The sequence below is a fragment of the Copadichromis virginalis genome, linkage group LG19 (genome assembly GCF_057382275.1).
Source record: "Copadichromis virginalis isolate Kocher_CV1m ecotype Utaka linkage group LG19, C_Virginalis_male_GT1.1, whole genome shotgun sequence".
NCBI classification, from domain to species: Eukaryota; Metazoa; Chordata; class Actinopteri; order Cichliformes; family Cichlidae; genus Copadichromis; species Copadichromis virginalis.
In genome coordinates, this window is record NC_140636.1 from 27,054,084 (window position 1) to 27,073,300 (window position 19,217).

The 19,217-nt window shown below is 40.7% G+C and overlaps 1 protein-coding gene across 3 annotated transcripts; it reads left to right on the top strand.

Annotated features, from left to right (window-relative positions):
• Positions 1 to 851: 851 nt before the first annotated feature.
• Positions 852 to 17,412, top strand: keap1a (kelch-like ECH-associated protein 1a). Of its 3 annotated transcripts, none has more exons than XM_085440782.1 (12): positions 852 to 1,306; positions 7,251 to 8,109; positions 10,323 to 10,522; positions 10,613 to 10,769; positions 11,645 to 11,737; positions 11,910 to 12,056; positions 12,195 to 12,301; positions 13,018 to 13,147; positions 13,486 to 13,682; positions 15,298 to 15,503; positions 15,986 to 16,162; positions 16,746 to 17,412. In XM_085440782.1, exons 2-12 carry the CDS (start codon positions 7,897 to 7,899, stop codon positions 16,925 to 16,927), a joined length of 1,809 nt encoding a protein of 602 aa, XP_085296908.1. In that variant the 5' UTR covers positions 852 to 1,306; positions 7,251 to 7,896; the 3' UTR covers positions 16,928 to 17,412. The 3 variants fall into 3 exon arrangements, with proteins under 3 accessions (XP_085296908.1, XP_085296909.1, XP_085296912.1); XM_085440783.1 differs by lacking the exon at positions 852 to 1,306 and adding an exon at positions 1,313 to 1,547; XM_085440786.1 differs by lacking the exon at positions 852 to 1,306 and adding an exon at positions 1,313 to 1,413.
• The last annotated feature ends 1,805 nt before the right edge of the window (positions 17,413 to 19,217 follow it).

The following is a 19,217-nucleotide window of genomic DNA, read 5'->3' on the forward strand; positions in this document are numbered from 1 at the left end:
TATTTAATCACTCTTCTTGATTCTGAATAGGAATGAGGCTGGGGCTTTGGGAAGGCCATTCAATAACCTTAATATTATCCTTCTGTATCCTTTCCAAAATCAGTTTTGATGTATATTTGGGATCATAGTCCTGCTAGAACACATAATCAAGTATCTCCTTTTCCACAAAGATCGTCTAAAACAGCCCAGACAAAATTATTGTCAACCCTTACATGGGGTGACATGTGGACATTTCATTTCAATCAGACAAGCATGAAAAAGACAAAAGAAATAACCCCAAGCATGGTTAAAGTAAAGGCTTAAATAACCTCTGTCTCTGTGCTGACAGTTAAATTATCAGGAAGTATAAAGTCAACGAGTCCACAACCACCTCAGCTAGACGGGGAAAATAGAAACAAAAAACTGTCCACAGGCTGAACAGAGGGAAACCTTCAAAACAAGTTTCTAAGATTAAAGTAATCCTGAGGAATTATAGAGAATGGACACATAAAGGAGCTCGATAGCTCAAAAAGCATGCAGGTTTTTTTCTGTTTTTTGTATAGATGTAACAAATGACATCCTTTTTTGATATGACATATCTTAGCATAACATAACGACGCAGGGATTTATTGAAACTCAAAGCCTGCATCTAATAGCGCCAAAGAATAAAGAAAACAGCTGACCATTCTACCATGGGCCCTGATTTTAATCCATCTGAACGAACTGCAGGAAATGTTGTGGATTTCCTCTGCAGCTCACTCTCCTGAGAGAGAGAGAGAGAGTGTGTGTGTGTGTGTGAGTTTCGGGTTGTTGGATAAAAGATATGCTGTTGTTATTCTCGCTGAAGCGTGTTTCATCTGCGTAACTATTATCTAATTCCTGAAGCCGCTGTCCTGCCCCAGTCAAAGTTCAGTTTCACTTTGAGGAATGCGGCGTCCGACTAGTTGCCGTGTAGGTCTGAACATGCGTAGCTATTGCCCCGCACAATGTTTGCGGAGTGAAAAGTTGCAGTGTCATGTTGGTGTATATTCCTCCTCCCCCAACACCAGCACCACCAACAGCACTACAGCCTTTGGACGTCGGCCCTCAGCGACTCAGAGCATCGACGAAGTTCATAAGTGCACATTTGTCCCTTTGACGTGGAGGACGAGATATCAGCGGGTTTCCTGGTAGGACGGAGAGATCTGTGCAGAGAAACACCGGCGAACACTTATCGTGCTGATTGGGCAAGTCTTGCGTAACTTGTTTGAGTTGGCTTCTGTGTGAATGCGCCCCGTTCTCTTGCGACGGAGGAGTTTTAGCGGCTGCCGACCAGGTGTTTTTGTAGGTAAGTGAATCTGCAGCTGTTGGAGAATAAAACCAGCGCGGACGCGCCCTTCGGTTGGGGGGAGAGAGGAAAGGGGGATCGCTGTGATGTGTTTAAAGACGGTTCTCGTGAGTTTATGATCCTCCAGCAGCACTCCTGACATCACTATTCCGACATTAGCAACGTTCACGGACAGGCTGATCCCTCGGCTGGGGTAGTTTGTACGGTTCTTGTTGAGCAGTGGAGTTTATTTCCTCTCCTGGTGCGCAGACTCTTAAAGGGGAATTGAAACGTTTGCTTTGTCGCCTTTGCATGCGGAGCGCTGAATGCTGCTGCTGTTGTGCCTTTTATTGTGTGGATGCCTTAATAGGCATCCACACTATTGAGTTCCTGTTTCTCTTTATTCTTTATTATTCCGGGTGTTTCCGTACACTTTTCGCCGTGGAACTACTCCCACAGTTTTCATCCGATTTTCGCCATTCAAACTTTAAAAAATTCTGCTCTTTCTGCTAATGCCGGCTATGACTTTTGTTGCTCATAACTTCTATACTTTTTGAGATATTGAATTTTTTTTTGCAATATTTTTTGCCCATTTCTGCCATATCATCAGTGGCCTCACTGATTTTCCTTGCCGGCTTGACCTGTGTTTTAGCTCAGTGAGATGAGCGTCCGTTCTCAGACTGGGTGGCCCGGGTTCAAATCCCGCTTATGGCAACATTTCTTTCAGTCAATACTTAAACTTTTTTAACTCTTTTCAACACAAATTTAAGCTTTTTCACCCCTTTTCAACACAAATTTAAGCTTTTTCACCCCTTTTCAGCACAATTTTGAGTTTTTTCACCACTTATCCTCTTTTCAGCAGAATTCTTCTGATTGAACTCTTTTCAGCAAAATTTTGAGTTTTTTCTGCTGTTTTCAGCAAAATTTTCAGTTTTTTCTGCTGTTTTCAGCAAAATTTTCAGTTTTTTCTGCTGTTTTCAGAAAAAAACATTTTTCAGCAAAATTCTGCTGATTGAACTCTTTTCAGAAGAAATTTTGCTGATTGAACTCTTTTCAGCAAAATATTCAGAGTTTTCACCTCTTTTCTGCCCAAATTCTGCTTATTCACCTCTTCTGAAACATTTTCAGCCTTTCCACCTCTTATCGGCACAATTCTCAGCCTCTTCTGCTCATTTCAGCACAATTGTCAGTCTCTCCACCGCTTCTTTGTGAGAATGATTGTGGCGCAGTGAGATGAGAACCTCCCTTGAGTACCAGAAGGGCCGGGTTCGAATCCCGCTCTGGCCAAAATTTTTTTTTGTTTTTTTTTTCAACTTTTTCAGCTTTTTTCAGCAGACATCCTCAGCGTAAAGGCATCCACACAGCATTTTCGCAGGAAATGCAAATTTTTCTAGTTTGTTTTTGGTTTTGCAGATAAAATCAAATATATTTTGACTAAATTGCAAAATTCAAATAGAATCCGGTGGAATTTTGTTTAGGCGGTTTGATTTTAAAAAGTTGTTTATTGTTCAGGACCAGTCAAACGTAGGGATATTTACTTGATATTAGTTCTCTAAATCATTCTTTTGACGCAAGAAAATGTTAAAGAGGTCTCTATTGCTGTGCTTCTGCATTTTAAACGCAGATCCGGTGGCCATAGTTCGTTTTCTTGATTCGTTTATTCAGAAAAAGCTAACAGTCCCCAGACCAGTTTTAAATCATATAAAAAATAAAAATGTTGTCGACCTTTTAAAAAGGAAATTCCATAAAATGAATAAAAGTAGATACAATTTTTAAAGAAATAACTGTAGTTCAATTTCCCGTTGAGTAATTAATTGAATAAGGGAATGATAAATGCAAGTTTGTTGATTAATTTGCGAATTTTATAATAAGAAGAAGATGAAAGGGGGGAAAGGCTACACAAGTCCCAAAAGAGCATGCTTTTTAGGATAACAAGCTATTTTCCTACACGTTCCACAACAGGCTTGATGTGTATTTATTGTTTCTGTCTCTGGTTGAATGGCACACACAAATAAATTGTAGCTCTTTTTCAAATATTTTAGGCTGTGTAGCACTTGGCCAGGGTTTCTGTTTATTGAACTTCCTTACAAGAAGCTTGGGAACTACTTATTTCCTAAATTTCACCACCTCCAGTGTGTCAACTGTTTTTCCTCTAAAGGGGGGGGAATGTGATCAGTGCTCTCTGTTCACCAGCAAGATTACACAAAATATCTTAGGCTGAATGTCATGACACTCGCTAAAGCGTGGGAGTGCAAGCAAAGGGAGAACCTGTTCAGTTTAGCTGGAGATCTGCATCCCTCTCAAATGTGAGAAATGAGGCACTGGTGTTGTCTGATTTTCTAAATGATGTCCATTAGACTCTTTAATAGGTCAAATACACATTAACGCAGATATCTAATCCACCAATCAAATGGCAGAAGCTTGGTGCGTTCGGGCATCTAGACATGGTCAAACTGAAGTTCAAAGCGAGCATCAGATTGGGGGGGGAAAGGTGATTTAAGTGACTTTGAACGTGGTGTGGTTATTGGTGGAGATAGGTTGGTCTGAGTATTTCAAAAACTGCTGATCTGCTGAGATTTTCCACTCAACCATCTTTAGGTTTTTCACAGAATGGTCAGGAAAAAGGATGATGTCCAGTGAGCGTGAGTCTTCTCTGCCTTGTTGATTCAAGAGGAGAATGGCCAGACTACTTCGAACTGATAGGAAAGCAACAGTAACTCAAATAAAAATAACATAGCAACTGTGTAGAGGTGCTATCTTATCCAGAGAGAGAGAGAGAGTACACATTAAATGAATGATCACATCTGGAAATAGGCCTACTTCCTTTGGTTTAGGTGAGGGTGCTCTGTGCAGAAAGCAGGATACATGGCATTCACTTCCTTGGACAGTTACCTGCACTGTTCACACATAGGTGCAATCGAACATCGCACGGACATTGGTTAGACTTTGTGTTATCACATGCACTGGTCTACAAAATTCAAGCTTGCACAGCGGAACTTGCTTACGAGTGGGTTTTTTTTTTTTTTTTTTTTTCTTCCTTGTTGGGCTGTTATGGCTGAGTTAACAGATGTTTCAATTTTTTAAAACACTACAATCATCCCGTGGCATTCAACTCCAGTCTTCCTCTTTTTTTCCTTTTCTTTTTTTTCAGAAAATGTGCTTTTGTCATCATCAACATTTGTCTCGAGAAAAGTCAATGGTGACACGAAAGATGACACAGCAGAGGCGCTTTTGTCACTACTGTTACAAAACATTTCGAAGGATGTGCACTCATTACAGCTCAGCAGTTTAGGACGATATTTATTTCAGTTTTAATCTGTTTAAAAAGGTCGTTTTGAAATAAGTAATTCAATAACATTTCTAAACAGGAAATTTGCCATAAGTGCTGACTGCACCAGTTACTCTACTGTTCGGGATGTACGGAAGCAATCTGTAAATGGTTAACTGTCTGCCCCATTTGTTTCTTCTCAGAAATTCTGCACTAAGAATGGCGTGTGATTTATGAAAAGCAAACTCATCTGCAGCCGGAATCAGTGGCTTCAATGCTTCTCTTTGTTTTTAGTGTCAAAAGTATGATATCATCTGACAAAAAACTGCTTTTAAAGAAAAAGGAAGAAAGAAACTCCTTAAATCAAATTGAGATATTTGATTTAAGGAGTTTCTAAATGCAACTAAACTAAACTGCACTCCCACTGCGGTGCTACCGGTGAGGACCTCGGTCAAACAGAACCTTCATATCTAGCTAGAATCAATAAACTGGTCAGACCAAGTGTCATATCAGCGTTACTGTTTTACTCCCTCCTCGAGTGGACTTCCCCCTCTTATCTTTTTTTTTCTCCATCATTTTACTGTCATCAGTGTGTGCTTCCCTGAAAATCTCATTTTTTCTGCCCTACCCCCCCTTTGTCTGACACATTGGGTCATATGACCAGCAAGCAGGCTGACTAACTGTAGGCTGAGATGTGAGGTAGCTGGTGGCTGAGTAGATTTAATTGTGCAGCTCTGCAAATCCCCTTATCTCTAAACCACCTTTTGCTTTGACTTAAAAAAAAAAAATCTTCCAAAATGTGTGTGGCAATAGTATTTTAATTATGCACGCGTGTTGCCAAAAAGCTGCAAATGATGACATTTTGCATATAATAGTCAAAAGGATCTTGCATGGTTTAGCCTTCAGCGGGGCCTTGATTTGTCCGCCTTAATGCTTACATGTTTAATGATTCCAAGGGTTCTCACACAGACAAATGCACTATATCTACCAGGCAAGATAACAAAAGTCCTTTCTTCATCTCCACCTCATGAGCTGATTTGTTTTGCTTCAAGCTGGAGCAGCAGCAACTGACGCTGGCATGCAGGAGATTTTACTGTTTGCTTGACAAGTAGCTGATCAAGGTGTGCTGTTCTGCATAAAGACGTGTGCTACAAAATAATTGTTTTTGTCTTTTATTTACTTGCATTTTTTCATAATTTGACAGCTTAATGCATTAATTCTTCTAATTATCTTTAAACCTGTTACACAAAACCTTTTGCATATCTCTTACATAAGACGTAAATAAGTTTGTAAGTTGAGAGGACACCCTGTAGCAAAAACAAAACTTTGGGCAAACAAATTGGCCTCCAGACGAATGGCAGTCACTCACGCTTCCACCATTGCTTGGTCTTTAGTGTCAGTGATTTCAGTGAGGCAAATGCCTGATGTTGGAGCTTACTGACCAGACCTCGTCCAAGTTTCTGATTTTAGATTAATTCTGATAGGGTATGGCCACACCTAAGGCTTTTTCGCTATCTGTTTGATAGGTTTATTTTGGGCTGCTGCCCCCGCGACCCGGCCCCGGATAAAGCGGATGAAGATGGATGGATGTTTATTTTGGTTTATCAGGCTAATCAAAAATATAGCGAACTTAAACATTACAACTTAAACATTTAAATCGCATATTGAGAGTTTCAGTGAAAGATGCGAAATGCAAGTTCGATTTTTTGAGCCTCTCAAACAGGGAGCTATGTATAAAAATGAACAATTCCTGAATAGTTAATGCAAAATCTTTGGTGAACATCTTGAATTAAAGTCATAAATATGCACTTCAATCGAAGCTTAATGGTTTGATTTTAAATTTACTTAAATAGTGGATTAAAAAATACAAAACAAAATAAAATAAGCGTCATTCTCTGAACATGTATAGACCAATCTGGCAGGTCAGTATTACGTTAAAATAGCAAGATATACCACATACATCAAAATATGCAAGTTAAAAATTAGCATGTGCCTGATGACTCATTTGGATAGATCAAAGTTGCTTTTTTTTTTCTTTTAATAACTATATTTAATTATTATCCTCAGGTAGCATGATAAAAATCTATATATACTATAGGGGAAGCTGAAGGACTCTCACTCAGGCTTACTGGTGGTTCTAAACTGGTCATGGGTGTACCCCACCTCCTGCCCTGTGACAACAGTTTAAAAAAAGTTTAAGGACAATGATCACAATAGCTTGAAAGTCATTATCTGGTTGTGTAATTTCACTTCTCTTAAATATCAGTCCTAACAAATCTGTATTTAGCCAGATGTCACTCTATGAGGATAAAATATCACATTTAGTCATATGGAAGTCAAAAATGAAATCAAGCAATAGAAATTAAATAACACAAAAACAAAAAAGTACAAGGATAACTGGTTTATATGCAGACTGTTAACCTGCAGTTATGAAAATCTTAGAAGAAATCACAAACACAGTGATTATTTCCTCGGCTGAAAGCTGTGTCATAAAGCAGTTCGTCACAACACGTTTTTTTCGGATTCATTTGTAAGGAAGTGAAACCCACAGTGTGTCACAGTAACACACCCACATACGCATAAGAAAAAAATGCCATATCCGGAGATCTTGATTATATTTGCTTCTTTTTAAATCACTGAAAAACTCTCAGCTTTCCTAACACCCCCCCTCTCTCTGTTTTACCCTCTTCTCTCCAGGATAAGCATCACATGAGTTGAAGAAGAATCCCTGCTATGATACAACTGATTGCAGTTGCACACATGTGCCAACCGCTTCCTTTTTTCATGTAAAAACGCTAAATGGCAGAAGACGTTGGAAAACGTCAGAATGGACTACTTTGAAAAGCCTGAATTCTTTCAAATCCGGACCAAAAGTAATTTCATGATCGTTGCTTTTGCTTTGGGAACTGTGTGACACAAATATTGTCAGTCATGTCAGATGGGGCAGGATACGTGGCTGAGCGAGCCTTATGTGGTTCACCGTCAGTTTACAAATACGGTTCCTTGCTGTATTTCTGCAGAGAAACGCATGACTTGAGCTTAATTTTTGCAGCATCTGGACATCTTACTTCGCCTGCTGGCTGTAGCAGTGATCACCGATGGAATGTACTATTACACAGGGGGTTGTCGACATGCTAAAAGACTATTTTTGTGTTGAATGTTTTTTGGCAAAATGGAGGAACTGAGGATACTTGCACACTGTAGCCTTTACCTACTGATGAGTTGAAGACCAAAGGAACTTTCTCTGTTGAAAGTTTGAATCCAATGGGATAAGAACTAAAAACGTTTGACTGTAAAAGACTGTATCACTGAAAAACTAGATCTAAAGTGCTTTCTCCCCATAATGCACTGCCCTAAAAAGAAGAAACGTCCAACATGCGACTCAGATTTCTCAGCTATTGTGGTTCCCTCTATGCGTGGGTCTGGATATCTTGACTACACCGTCGAGAACCATGCTTCAAGGGCCCTGAAGGCCATGGATGAGTTCCGGCAGAACGAACTGCTGTGTGATCTGGTGCTGCATGTCACATACAAGGAGAGGACAGTCGACTTCAAGGTAATGGGTCGTGTTTGAAGTTTTAGAATCATAGTGTAGTTTGTGTTGTTGGGTTATTTTTTTTTTTATGACAATTTAAATTTAATACAAAGGTCAGCATTTAAAAAGTGCTGCTGAAAAACAACACACAGTGACAGCAAGTTTTTCCATTTACATTTTAGAAACTTGCAAAGTGCACGCCAAATATAATAAAAGGCTCTCGGACAAGTTAAATATATAAGAGAATAATTATTCAAAATGATTCATATTAATGTGAACCCATTTTTTTTTTAAAGCGTAAATAAATTAAAAAAAACAATTTGCAAATCTTATAAACCGCATTTTACTCACAATAGAACGCAGAAAACATCAAATGCTCAAACTGAGTAATTGGACCATTTGTAAGACGGTATTTTGAATTCGATGGCAGCAACATGTCTCTAAAAAAGGACAGGGCCATGTTTACCACAGTGTAGCATCACCTCTTCTTTTAACAACACTCATTAAGCCTCTGTGAGCTGAGGAGATCAGCTGCTGAACCTTTGGGAGATACCTTGTTCCATTCTTGTCTGATATAGATTCCACCTGCTCGTCAGTCTTGGGTCGTCTTTGTCATATTATCTCATTTCATGTTTTCAGTGCAGGCAGACCAGTGTAGCACCCAGACTCTTCTACTATGAAGCCATGCAGTTGGAATAGATTCCATATGCAGTTTCGCGTTGTCTCGCTGAAATATGCAAGCCCTTCCTAAAAAAAGACGTCATCAGAATGGGAGCATATGTAACCTCTATACATCTTCCAGCATTGATGGTGCCTTGCCAGATGTTTGATCTGGCTATTTCACAGGCACTAATGCACCCTGATATCATCAGAGATCCATTAAAATGAGCTTTGGTCAAACGGGATGTGTGTGGATCATGTTCACATATGGTGCCTTTGCACTATCCAACCCCCCACCCCCAATACAAGAAGGTGTGGTACCACCTCTCTGTTTAAAAATTGTGAGTCTCTGTTCCTATGAGTATTACCCAGTAGGCAGGGGACGAGACATGCCCAGCTCTACCTGCTTCTCTGTCCTCCAAATGTCGTTCTTGCTTCCTTTGAAAGCATCCTTGCCAGGGTGGCCCTCTGGTCAAGCCCTCTACCTTCAGCCATACCTGTTATCAGCAGCTCTCCTCTAAATCCCTGCACTTCTTAGCCCAGTTAGTTAACATTTAGTGGTCTGGAAAAGTAGGCCCAGAGGATCTGTTAATTTTTAAGGCTAGAGTAACTTGTAAGAACCCCTTGAGCGATCTTATAATAATACACAGGTTTTAACCTTTACTTTTTCACAAGGGATTAAAAAGGAAATGTCCACAATTTAGACTTTTTGAATGCAGGATATTTAATTTACGCAATTTAGCAGTAGCAAAGCAAAAGCCAAATTAAATAAATTATACTTAATAATAATTACTTAAGTGATTTAATTAACAACTTTAATTAATTGCATGTTTGACTTTATAATATAACACGGAAAAAATGAGAAGAGGAAAAGCCAAGAAATATAAAAACCTATTCATGAGTCCAGAGTGTTCGGGCAGTGGTTGCTCCTCTGGCATTTCTTGCTGTAATTTCTAATTGTGGACTCCCAGGGCCAGATGTTTACTGCCTATCACAAAGAAACTAGAGCAAGAACAGCTTTGACTGTTCCTAGGAGCCCTCTTTTATCCTCTTTTGCTCTTTTTGGTGTCTACAATCTCCTTATTTTAAGTCACACCCTATTGCTTCTCACTCTCTCTGGGACATTTCACATACAAGATTTAAAGCCAAATTCAAACATCAAAACCACTCCATCACAATGGTTTCTTCTTTTCTATGTTGTACTTCAACGTGACCTATCATTAGCTCCATCACGAATGACTATTCAGTCACGTATGAATATACTTCCCTTCATGTCTCATGCAGTTTATGCTATTTTACTTCAGTGGGATTTATCATTAGCTCAGTCACTGGAGACACTAATCTGCCAAGGTCGAAGCTGAATCGCACTCACACACACAAAATCCACACATTAGAACAATTGTCATTACTCTAACTACGTTTCATTTTCAGCCTTTTGTTCTCCCAGTTCCAACTTCCTTTTTGTTGCTGCCGTCTAATTCAAAATGAGCTCATAATTTTTCTTGGATCGCTTGTCATTCAGTTGTTGAGCACATTTCCAGTGTTTCATTATCATCACAACCTTTTTCTTTCAGGTTCACAAAGTTGTGCTGGCCTCCTGTAGCTCCTACTTCAGAGCCATGTTTACCAGCAGTTTCAAGGAGTGTCACGCTTCGGAGGTCACCCTGCGTGATGTCTGCCCTGAGGTGGTCGGGAGACTTATTGACTTTGCCTACACCTCTCACATAACAGTGGGAGAAAAGTGTGTATTGCATGTGCTTTTGGCTGCTATGAGGTAAACATATTTTAGATCCAGACCACTGTGTTAAGTCATATTTTGAGGTGAAGACTATAATGCTCCTCTGCTTCTTTTACATCCTGCAAGGTATCAGATTGAGGATGTGGCAAAGGCATGCTGCGATTATCTGATTAAACACCTAGAGCCAGCTAACGTCATTGGTATCTCCCGCTTCGCTGAGGAGATCGGTTGCACAGAACTGCATCAACAGAGTCGGGAGTACATCAATACACACTTCAGTGAGGTAACAGCACATGCAACAGCTTTACGTGCAGTTATTATTATGAGAAACTGTGTCTTTTATCTCAAATTATTCTCGCGTAGCTAAAAAGAAGTTGAGCAGAGGGCCTATTTGCACCTAGGCAAATAGATCCACTTCTGTACTTATCAGCTGAGCCTATATCTGAGCCGGGTGCAACAGCCATACTTGGGTGCATTAAAATGCCTCTCTTAACATCTATTTTCTCTCAGAGACATCTGAACAAAACCTTGTGAAACAGCACCTTTCCTATCTGTGAGCACTGGCATAGCAGGCCAAACTCCACCCAAGGGTGGAGAGCATGCGAACAAGTCCAATCTGGCAGTAACCTGTTCTGAAGACTAACTAGCTGTAGGTAGTTCAGCCAACTCAGTGGGGATGATTTTGTTAAGGCAAAGCACAAGAACTGAGAGATAACTATGGTGATAGGTGAATATATGTGGACAGGCAGACATGGGGCAGTCTTATCCCACAGAATCATCACTGTGTTTTACTTGTCCCCACATAATTATGCACAGTTTAGAGACCCACCTCACTGGCTCGTGTTCTGTTTTGTTTCTGAGCGCTTTACATAACCGAAGAACTTTGACTCAGTGTCAGTTTAATGCTTACCCAAAACCGAGCTCCACATATCTGTCTGAGTCGAGAACAAATCGAGCCCCCCTGTCACTGCCAAGCCTTTTATGTTCTTTTTGCCAATACTTATTCTGACTTCTCCTGTTGCCTTTTTCATGAAATGATGGAATCTAGCTTTTTAGTTTCTCCCGCTGCCTCATACCTGTCGACTCACATCAATGGAAGTAATACTTAAAGTTGAAAAGTAAACTGAATAAAATCCAAATGCTGCATCTGTCTTGAAGGTGACCAAAGAAGAGGAATTCTTCAGTCTTACTCACTGCCAGCTGCTGGAGCTCATCAGTCAGGACAGTCTCAAGGTGCTCTGTGAGTCTGAGGTGTGTGACCCTAAAATAAAAATCTGAAATCTGATTGAGAGCCATACAACAGGCATTTCATTCACAAATGGTATTCATTCAAAAATATACTTAAATGAATCTCCTGTTAGATTCTCTATTAGACATAAATAACAAATTGTGCATTAATATATTTGAATAAAATCCACATCAGGTGTATAAAGCCTGCACAGACTGGGTACGCTGGGATATGGAGAGCAGAGCCCCCTATTTGCATGCCCTCTTGAATGCAGTTCACATCTATGCGTTGCCGCCTAAGTTCCTGAAGAACCAGCTGCTGTCCTGTCCCATCCTCAGCAAGGTAAACCACAGCTGCACTTATAAAAACTAGTATGCTATTTTGGTATCAAAGTGTAAAAGAAAAAGAAAAAAAAGCCATATGACCCATTTTTTTTCCCATATATTTTTTATTTTATTTTGTGTCCTATCTTAATTTTAGGCTAATTCCTGTAAGGACTTCCTGTCCAAAATCTTCCAGGATATGACCCTGAGGAAGCTTCCTCCTGCTCCTAATCGGGGAACTCAGTTTATCTACGTGGCCGGCGGGTAGTTATCAAACACTGTGTATGCTCAGCAAACATGTGTGACTGGCTGCAGCAAATATTTTGAGGTTCTGATTGTCATATATTAATCATTATTATCAGACAATACACTATCGTGGTAATGAGCTCAGACTGTGTTTTATCAAGAATTCAGAAAGTTGCTCAGTCTGCCATCTGGTGACTGTTGAGCAGGTTACACAGTCTGTCTTCCTTGCAGAGTAGCCCTGCTTTTTGGGCTCCTATCCATCATAGAAAAATCTGTTTTTCGACTTGGTGTTATCATAAGAGAAATCATCCTGTCTGCGTAAACTTCTAACTGATGATTGAGCTGTATTGACTTTTTTTTAATGATCATGTTGTTCTGTTTTCATAGACCTGTTTTATGGGATGATGCTGTTGTGGAAACACAGACACAATCATAGCAATCAGTGCGTATTGACATAAGGAAGAGCAGATAATGACTGGAGTATTATTTTCACATTTCCTACTGATTAAGACTAAATTTTGAGACCAGCTTTGCATGCATACATGAATCACCATATTATATCTTTGGCATTTGTGCCTCTATATGACAAGATCCTTTATATCCTTTTTAACCTTTATACAAATAACAAACAAAGGATTCAAAGTTATGTCACAAGCTCTCATGAAAAGCTGTTTATTTACTCTGGACATTCATCTTAGTAACTAGCCAGTCACTACTTTCTTTTGTCTGTTCAGATACCGGCAGCATTCTCTGGCATCCATGGAGGCCTACGATCCAAGGAGGAATATTTGGATAAAACTGGCTGACATGGGGACGCCATGCAGTGGTCTGGGAGCCTGCACACTGTTTGGACTGCTCTACACTGTATGTTGCATCAGTTATCATACGGTCAATGAAATGAGCTTTAATTTGTGAACAACACGCAGAGATCAGATACAATGCAGTAAACTCAGAGTTACTCTTGCTGGACTCTTTATTCAGTACACCTGCTCAAGTCCACGTAAATTAAAATATGTAATGAGCCAATCACATGTCAGCAGCTCAATGCAGTTATGGAGATAAACATGGTCAAAACCACCTAATGAAATTCATATCAAGCATCAAAAAAGTGTTCTTAATGAAGTGGCCAGTGAGTGCGATTTCTGGGTTGTTTTTCTTTTCACTTTTCTCAACATAAACTTTTAAAGTGTTCTTAAACGCAGGTTGGAGGCAGAAACCTGTCGCTTCAAACCAACACAGAGTCCAACGCCCTGAGCTGCTACAACCCCATGACCAACCAGTGGAGCCAGCGAGCCTCCCTCAACATCCCCAGGAACCGGGTCGGGGTGGGCGTGGTGGATGGCTGCGTCTATGCTGTCGGAGGCTCCCAGAGCTCGATACACCACAACACGGTGGAAAAGTGAGACATCTCTGTGCTGTTATTTGACGATTTATGTCTTTAACTCGACACTCGAGAAGTAATTTGACTTCATTAAAGTTGTGTTTAATAAGCTGAATGTGGAAGCACAGATTTTCTTTTTAAGATGCAGATTTTTAGAAGCGCAGTTACCTCGGCGCACGTATGGGGACTGCCACCAGAGAGATTAAATGAATGGCTGCTATTCAAGCTAAAGAGCAGTCAAGAATTTGCTGGTATTCCTCTTAGCCTAATTAGACATCATAACATCAAAAACATGAGGTCGTTCAAAACATGTACAGACAAACTTCTTAGGAATGTAGATCTGGTTGCGTATACTTTACCTCTCGTTGCCGCGAGAAGGAGATATAATGCTTTCATGTAGGTTAGATTACTAACAGAAAGTCTCAAGAATGGCACTTTCTATTGATATTATTAGCTTTCTACTTCAAGTGTGACCTTAAACACTTTTTTAATAGATTGAAATGTAAAACTGTCTTAAAGATGCTAGTCAGCAGAGAATTATTAGAGCTCATCAGAAACCAGTTGGAAATCTTCTTCTGAGAAGCTGCTAAATATAATGAAAGCTGATAAAAGTATTGAGATGAAAACTGAAAGTGTAACACATCAAAGGAGACGAGAGCATTTATAGTAATCGGTGTTGGCAGCAACGGCTCTTCTCCCGAGGATGCTTCCCAAACGAATGCAAGCAACATGCCGGAGACTCGGCGGGGAGTCGTACCTCCTTGCTCCTAATTTGCCGCTGTTGCGCACCTCGCTGTAGATGCAGAAATTTTCATGATCATAGTGCAGGGCCAATGTCACAATGTCAGAGGGAAGAGCGACTTGAATTTAGTGCTGCTTTTTTCTAAGGCGCGTTCCGAACATTAAAGGGCAGGTGATGCAATATAAGCCACACTCCTATCAGCAGTTTTCAGCTGGAATACGACCAGTGCCAGCAACTGTGCCAACACGCTTTTAATCATTAACCAGTCAGAGTACAAGAAGTCCCGTCTGCTCATGTTGATTGTTTCTTGTTGTCATGCCTTCCATTATTTGCCTATGCAAAGAGTCCTGTGGGTTGTTATGCAAGAAATATATAGATCTAAATAAATATATTATTTCTGCTGAGAGCTAGACATGAAGATTGATATAGCTCTTGCATCTTGTTGGTAAATTACTTTAGAGGTGCTGGTAGGCAGGGTTTTTGCTTTCTTTTTTTCCCCCCATCCTTGGATTGAGCAGCTGTTTCCTCCTGCTGCCACTCTTTATCCCAAGCTGTCTTTATATTAATTTAGCCGGTTTTCTCCAAGGACACGACTGGACTTTCTTGTCTCTCTGTACGCTCACTGGTGTTGCGATAGCTTTGGCTTCAAGTACAGCTTCTTCATAGTTGCCAAACATGGTTGCCAGCTTAACCTAATCCACTTAAAGTTGACTGCTCGTGTAGACCGAGAGAGTTGCCGCGCGCAGCTGCTTCGCACCGAATCGGTTTAAAGTTTGCAGCGCTGATACATTAATTTAATTATGTCAATTGACTAATATGTAATATCATTAGGAGTTGTCAACAGATTATCATTGCACTAAGTGCTCTGCACAAATGCTGTTTGGTTTGCAGGTGGGATCCCGAGTCTAATCGCTGGACCTTTGTTTGTCCAATGTCGGTTGCTCGCCTGGGAGCCGGCGTGGCGGTGTGCGGGGGGGCCCTGTATGTAGTGGGGGGCTATGATGGACAGAACCGCTGGAACACAGCTGAGAAATATCAGCCTGACACTAACACCTGGCAACAGCTGGCTCCCATGAATACTATACGCAGCGGACTAGGTGAGTTTGTGGGCATTTCTGGCTCTTATGAGAAGCAGGTTTAGACACATTTAGTGTTTACCATTTTCACGCTTATCTTTAGTACTCTCACATAGTCTTTACTTTTTTTGACCTTTGCCCAAAATAAGGTTTCAGGCAGCTTAGTATAAAACAGGAAACAGAGGGACAGCACTAACTTTGTGCTCTCCCAAGATAATAAAATCTGACCTATCAGCACCTCAAAAAGTCACTAAGTAACATGTTATTTTTCCACTGCTCTTGCCTAACAAACAGCCCAATGTAAAACTGCAACCTGCTCTTTCTTTTTTTTTTTTTTTTTTTTTTTTTACACGTCTGCCTTTGTACAGATTAAAATAATTCAGATTTCTGTTAAAATGACTGTAATCATGAGAGTTGTTTCAGTCTTCTCGTCTGATGTTCTCCAAGAAACTCTGGCATGTTTATGTTGCAAATTTCATTTTTTGTGTTGTTTGTGCTTGCAGGTTTGGTGTGTGTGAACTCTTACCTGTATGCTATAGGAGGCTATGATGGGCAGAGCCAGCTGGCCACTATGGAACGCTACAACATAGCCAGGAATACGTGGGAGCAGAGGGCCTCGATGCAGTACTCTCGCAGCGCACATGGAGTCACTGTCCACCAGGGACGCATCTTCGTCTTCGGTCAGTCGGGTTTCTAATGCTTGGTATTAAGCACATTATACAACTTCATGAATCTGAAGCGATGAGTGAAAAATGTTGCTCTTATCAGTGTCATTAATGTTTACAGGATAATATATCTGTAATAAACGCTTCCACGATTTCTACTGAGTGTTGCAACACACACTTCTAAATACTGACTACTTAAGTAATTAAATCCCTCTCATTGACCGGTAGGCAGATCAGTAGGTGCTGCTCTGTTACCCTAGAGTGAGCTGCACTCTGTTTTCTTCCCAATCTGGCTCATTGACTCAGTGTTATTTAATAAAATGAAGTTAAGCGTGGTTCCGATGCTTATAGTAAACTGATATGCAGCTGGCGAATTAAATATCACATTGGGAGGAACTCATAACTGCAATCTTTTTTCTTTTTTTTTCTTTTTTTTTTAAAAGGAAAAGTTTTCTTTAAAATCTGTTTTGTAAATTAGTTCTGAAATCGCAAATAAACCCCCTAAAGACAGAATAATTAATAATTATTTATTGATGCAAATGTTTGCTAATCTGTGTGTGTGTGTGTGTGTGTGTGTGTGTGTGTGTGTCCCACTTAGGAGGTTTTAACCAACACGGCTTTCTGTCCAGCGTTGAATGCTACTGTCCCGATAGAAATGAATGGACATGTGTCACAGACATGCCCGTTGGACGCAGCGGCATGGGCGTCGCTGTTACCATGGAGCCCTGTCCCGGGAGCCTGCCTGAGGAAGATGAAGAAGAGGGAGACGCCATGGGATGAGGATGGAATCTGTTGAAGTCTCAAGTGCTGAATACACTTCCAAGTGGTGCTGCTTTTCAACAGGGGGCTGTGCATTAAATGACGATATTTCCAAATAAAAACAGCTATCCCCCCCACCCGAACTGATCTCGGTTACACTGTGGAACACTGCAGATATTGACTATATGGGGACTTTGAAGAGGAAGGAATATATTTCTACATCTGCTGGGGATCAAGTGATGCAGTCAGTATATGATCGCGGCCTTGCAATCAACAAGGTGCTACTGAATTAATTACTATTTAATTAAATATTGTTCTTAACTTCTTTTTAACTCCTCAGTGTTTTGTTTAGAAGGCGAACTTATTTCTAGTTCCTCTCTACATTTGACTTCTTCATTTTGTTTCACCCAAAGCTGCCTTTTTGTTTTTAAAAAAAAAAAATTTTTTGCAATTAGTACACTCTGTTTCTGAAAATAAATAAATCAAATGTGTAAATGACAAAAATATTAATCATTTGCATTTCCTCATTTGCCAATTTGTTTCACTTCTTGTGTTCTCATCGGGGACTCGTGCAGCTGCGGTAGGTAACAGCAGATGCACCACCACTAGATGGTGGAATAGGTCCAATAAAAACTGTGCACCGCAACAAAAATGTCTTCTCTGGATGGACGTGCAAACGAACTCCTGTGACACTGACAGTTTAGATATGACAAAGGCTTTTTGGCTCTAAATCGACATACAGCCACCCGCCCAGGACTAAGGTATGCGAGCACTACGAGGAGTAATATCCCACTTTGATAAAGAGTATGTGTCCATGTTTTATGGCTCACAATAGTTAGAGCTAACCTGCAGAACCCTCACAAAGCCTTTATCCCAGCATTTCACAAGACAAGGCGCTGGAGTCTATACAGCATTAGTCATCGACCACAGACGTCACTTGCGTGTTTACCTATCTCTGCACTACTGTGCTCTATCTCCTCCATGGCTCACCTGCAATTATCCCAGCAGGTTACCAAAAAAAAAAAAAAGACTATCCCAGACAGAGCTGTTATTCAAAAACAATAATCATGTTTTCTCATGAGATTTATGAAAAACCAACAAAGGGAAGAAATAAAATGTTCACATGTGTATTCTGTTGATTTCCTGAAATAACAAATGGACAGGTGATTATTGTTCTCATGTTTGTCTCCCTTTGAATGGACCTCAGATGTCAAACTCGCACGCGTTCATTATTGACAGAGCAACCTGTTGGGTAATGAACAGAGATGGAGTAGGGGTGGAGGGAAAGTGTTGCGCGTCCGGGCCTCAGTGCGAGCGGAGACATATGAGGGAGAAGAATGGCTCTTACTCACTACTTAAACCCCTGCGCCACACCAAGTGAGTCACATGGCGAACGCATGACGTAGGAGCCTCATACACATTGGATACACCCGTGTGTGTCCACACCACAAGCGCAATTCTTTTGCTTTATCTGTCACACACTCACATATGCGTGTGTGTGTGGACACTCATGCAAAACAAAGCTGGCTGTCTCTCATTCACAGGCTGTGGAAACAGATTTGCCTCAATGTGTTCATTGTCTCATGAGGGGAGGGGGAATAAAGAAAGAGATGTAGCACTGTACAGCAGGGAGATTTGTCTCCCATAGAGAGTTAGTGGAGGAAAATTAGTACGCACACAGATACAAGTCCGTCTTTTGCGCGCTCGCTGCACTAACGCCAAACAGTTGCACAACCCCAAGAGGAACTGCTAGGGGAGGGAATCTCAGTCTGATAAAACATGGGTGATGTGCTCACTGAAAAAGGCAGCTGCAAAGTGATAAGAACTGTAAAAACGGTTTTGCTCAATTATTATTTTGTCCTTCCCCACCACTAGCACCCATACCCAGAAAGAGCTGGTGAGGGGTGTCTTTATTATGCCAACAAAATCTACTTTGGCCATAAAAACATAGGTCCCAAGCCCTTTAAAATAAAGGTCCAGAGTTAAGGAATTTAGTGTTGTGTTGAGAATGCAGATTCATTGTGAAGAACACCTGAACTGATCATCAGTCACTGCATAACATAGCTGGCAACTGCGCAGCATGCTGAAGGTCCGTGTTAGATTAAAGAGTCTACAGGAGCTTAGAAATGCTTCAAGTAATGTAACACAGAGCTGGGGTTTTTTTTAAGTCTGTTCAGGGTGAAGGAAGCCTGAAGGGGCCGAAGCAGCCTGTTCCATCACTGAGTATTACAATAAGGCTTATCCTGTTTGATATGGCTTATTCGGCCTTATTCAGATCCGCACGCAGGCAGGAGGCAGAATCAAGGCTCTA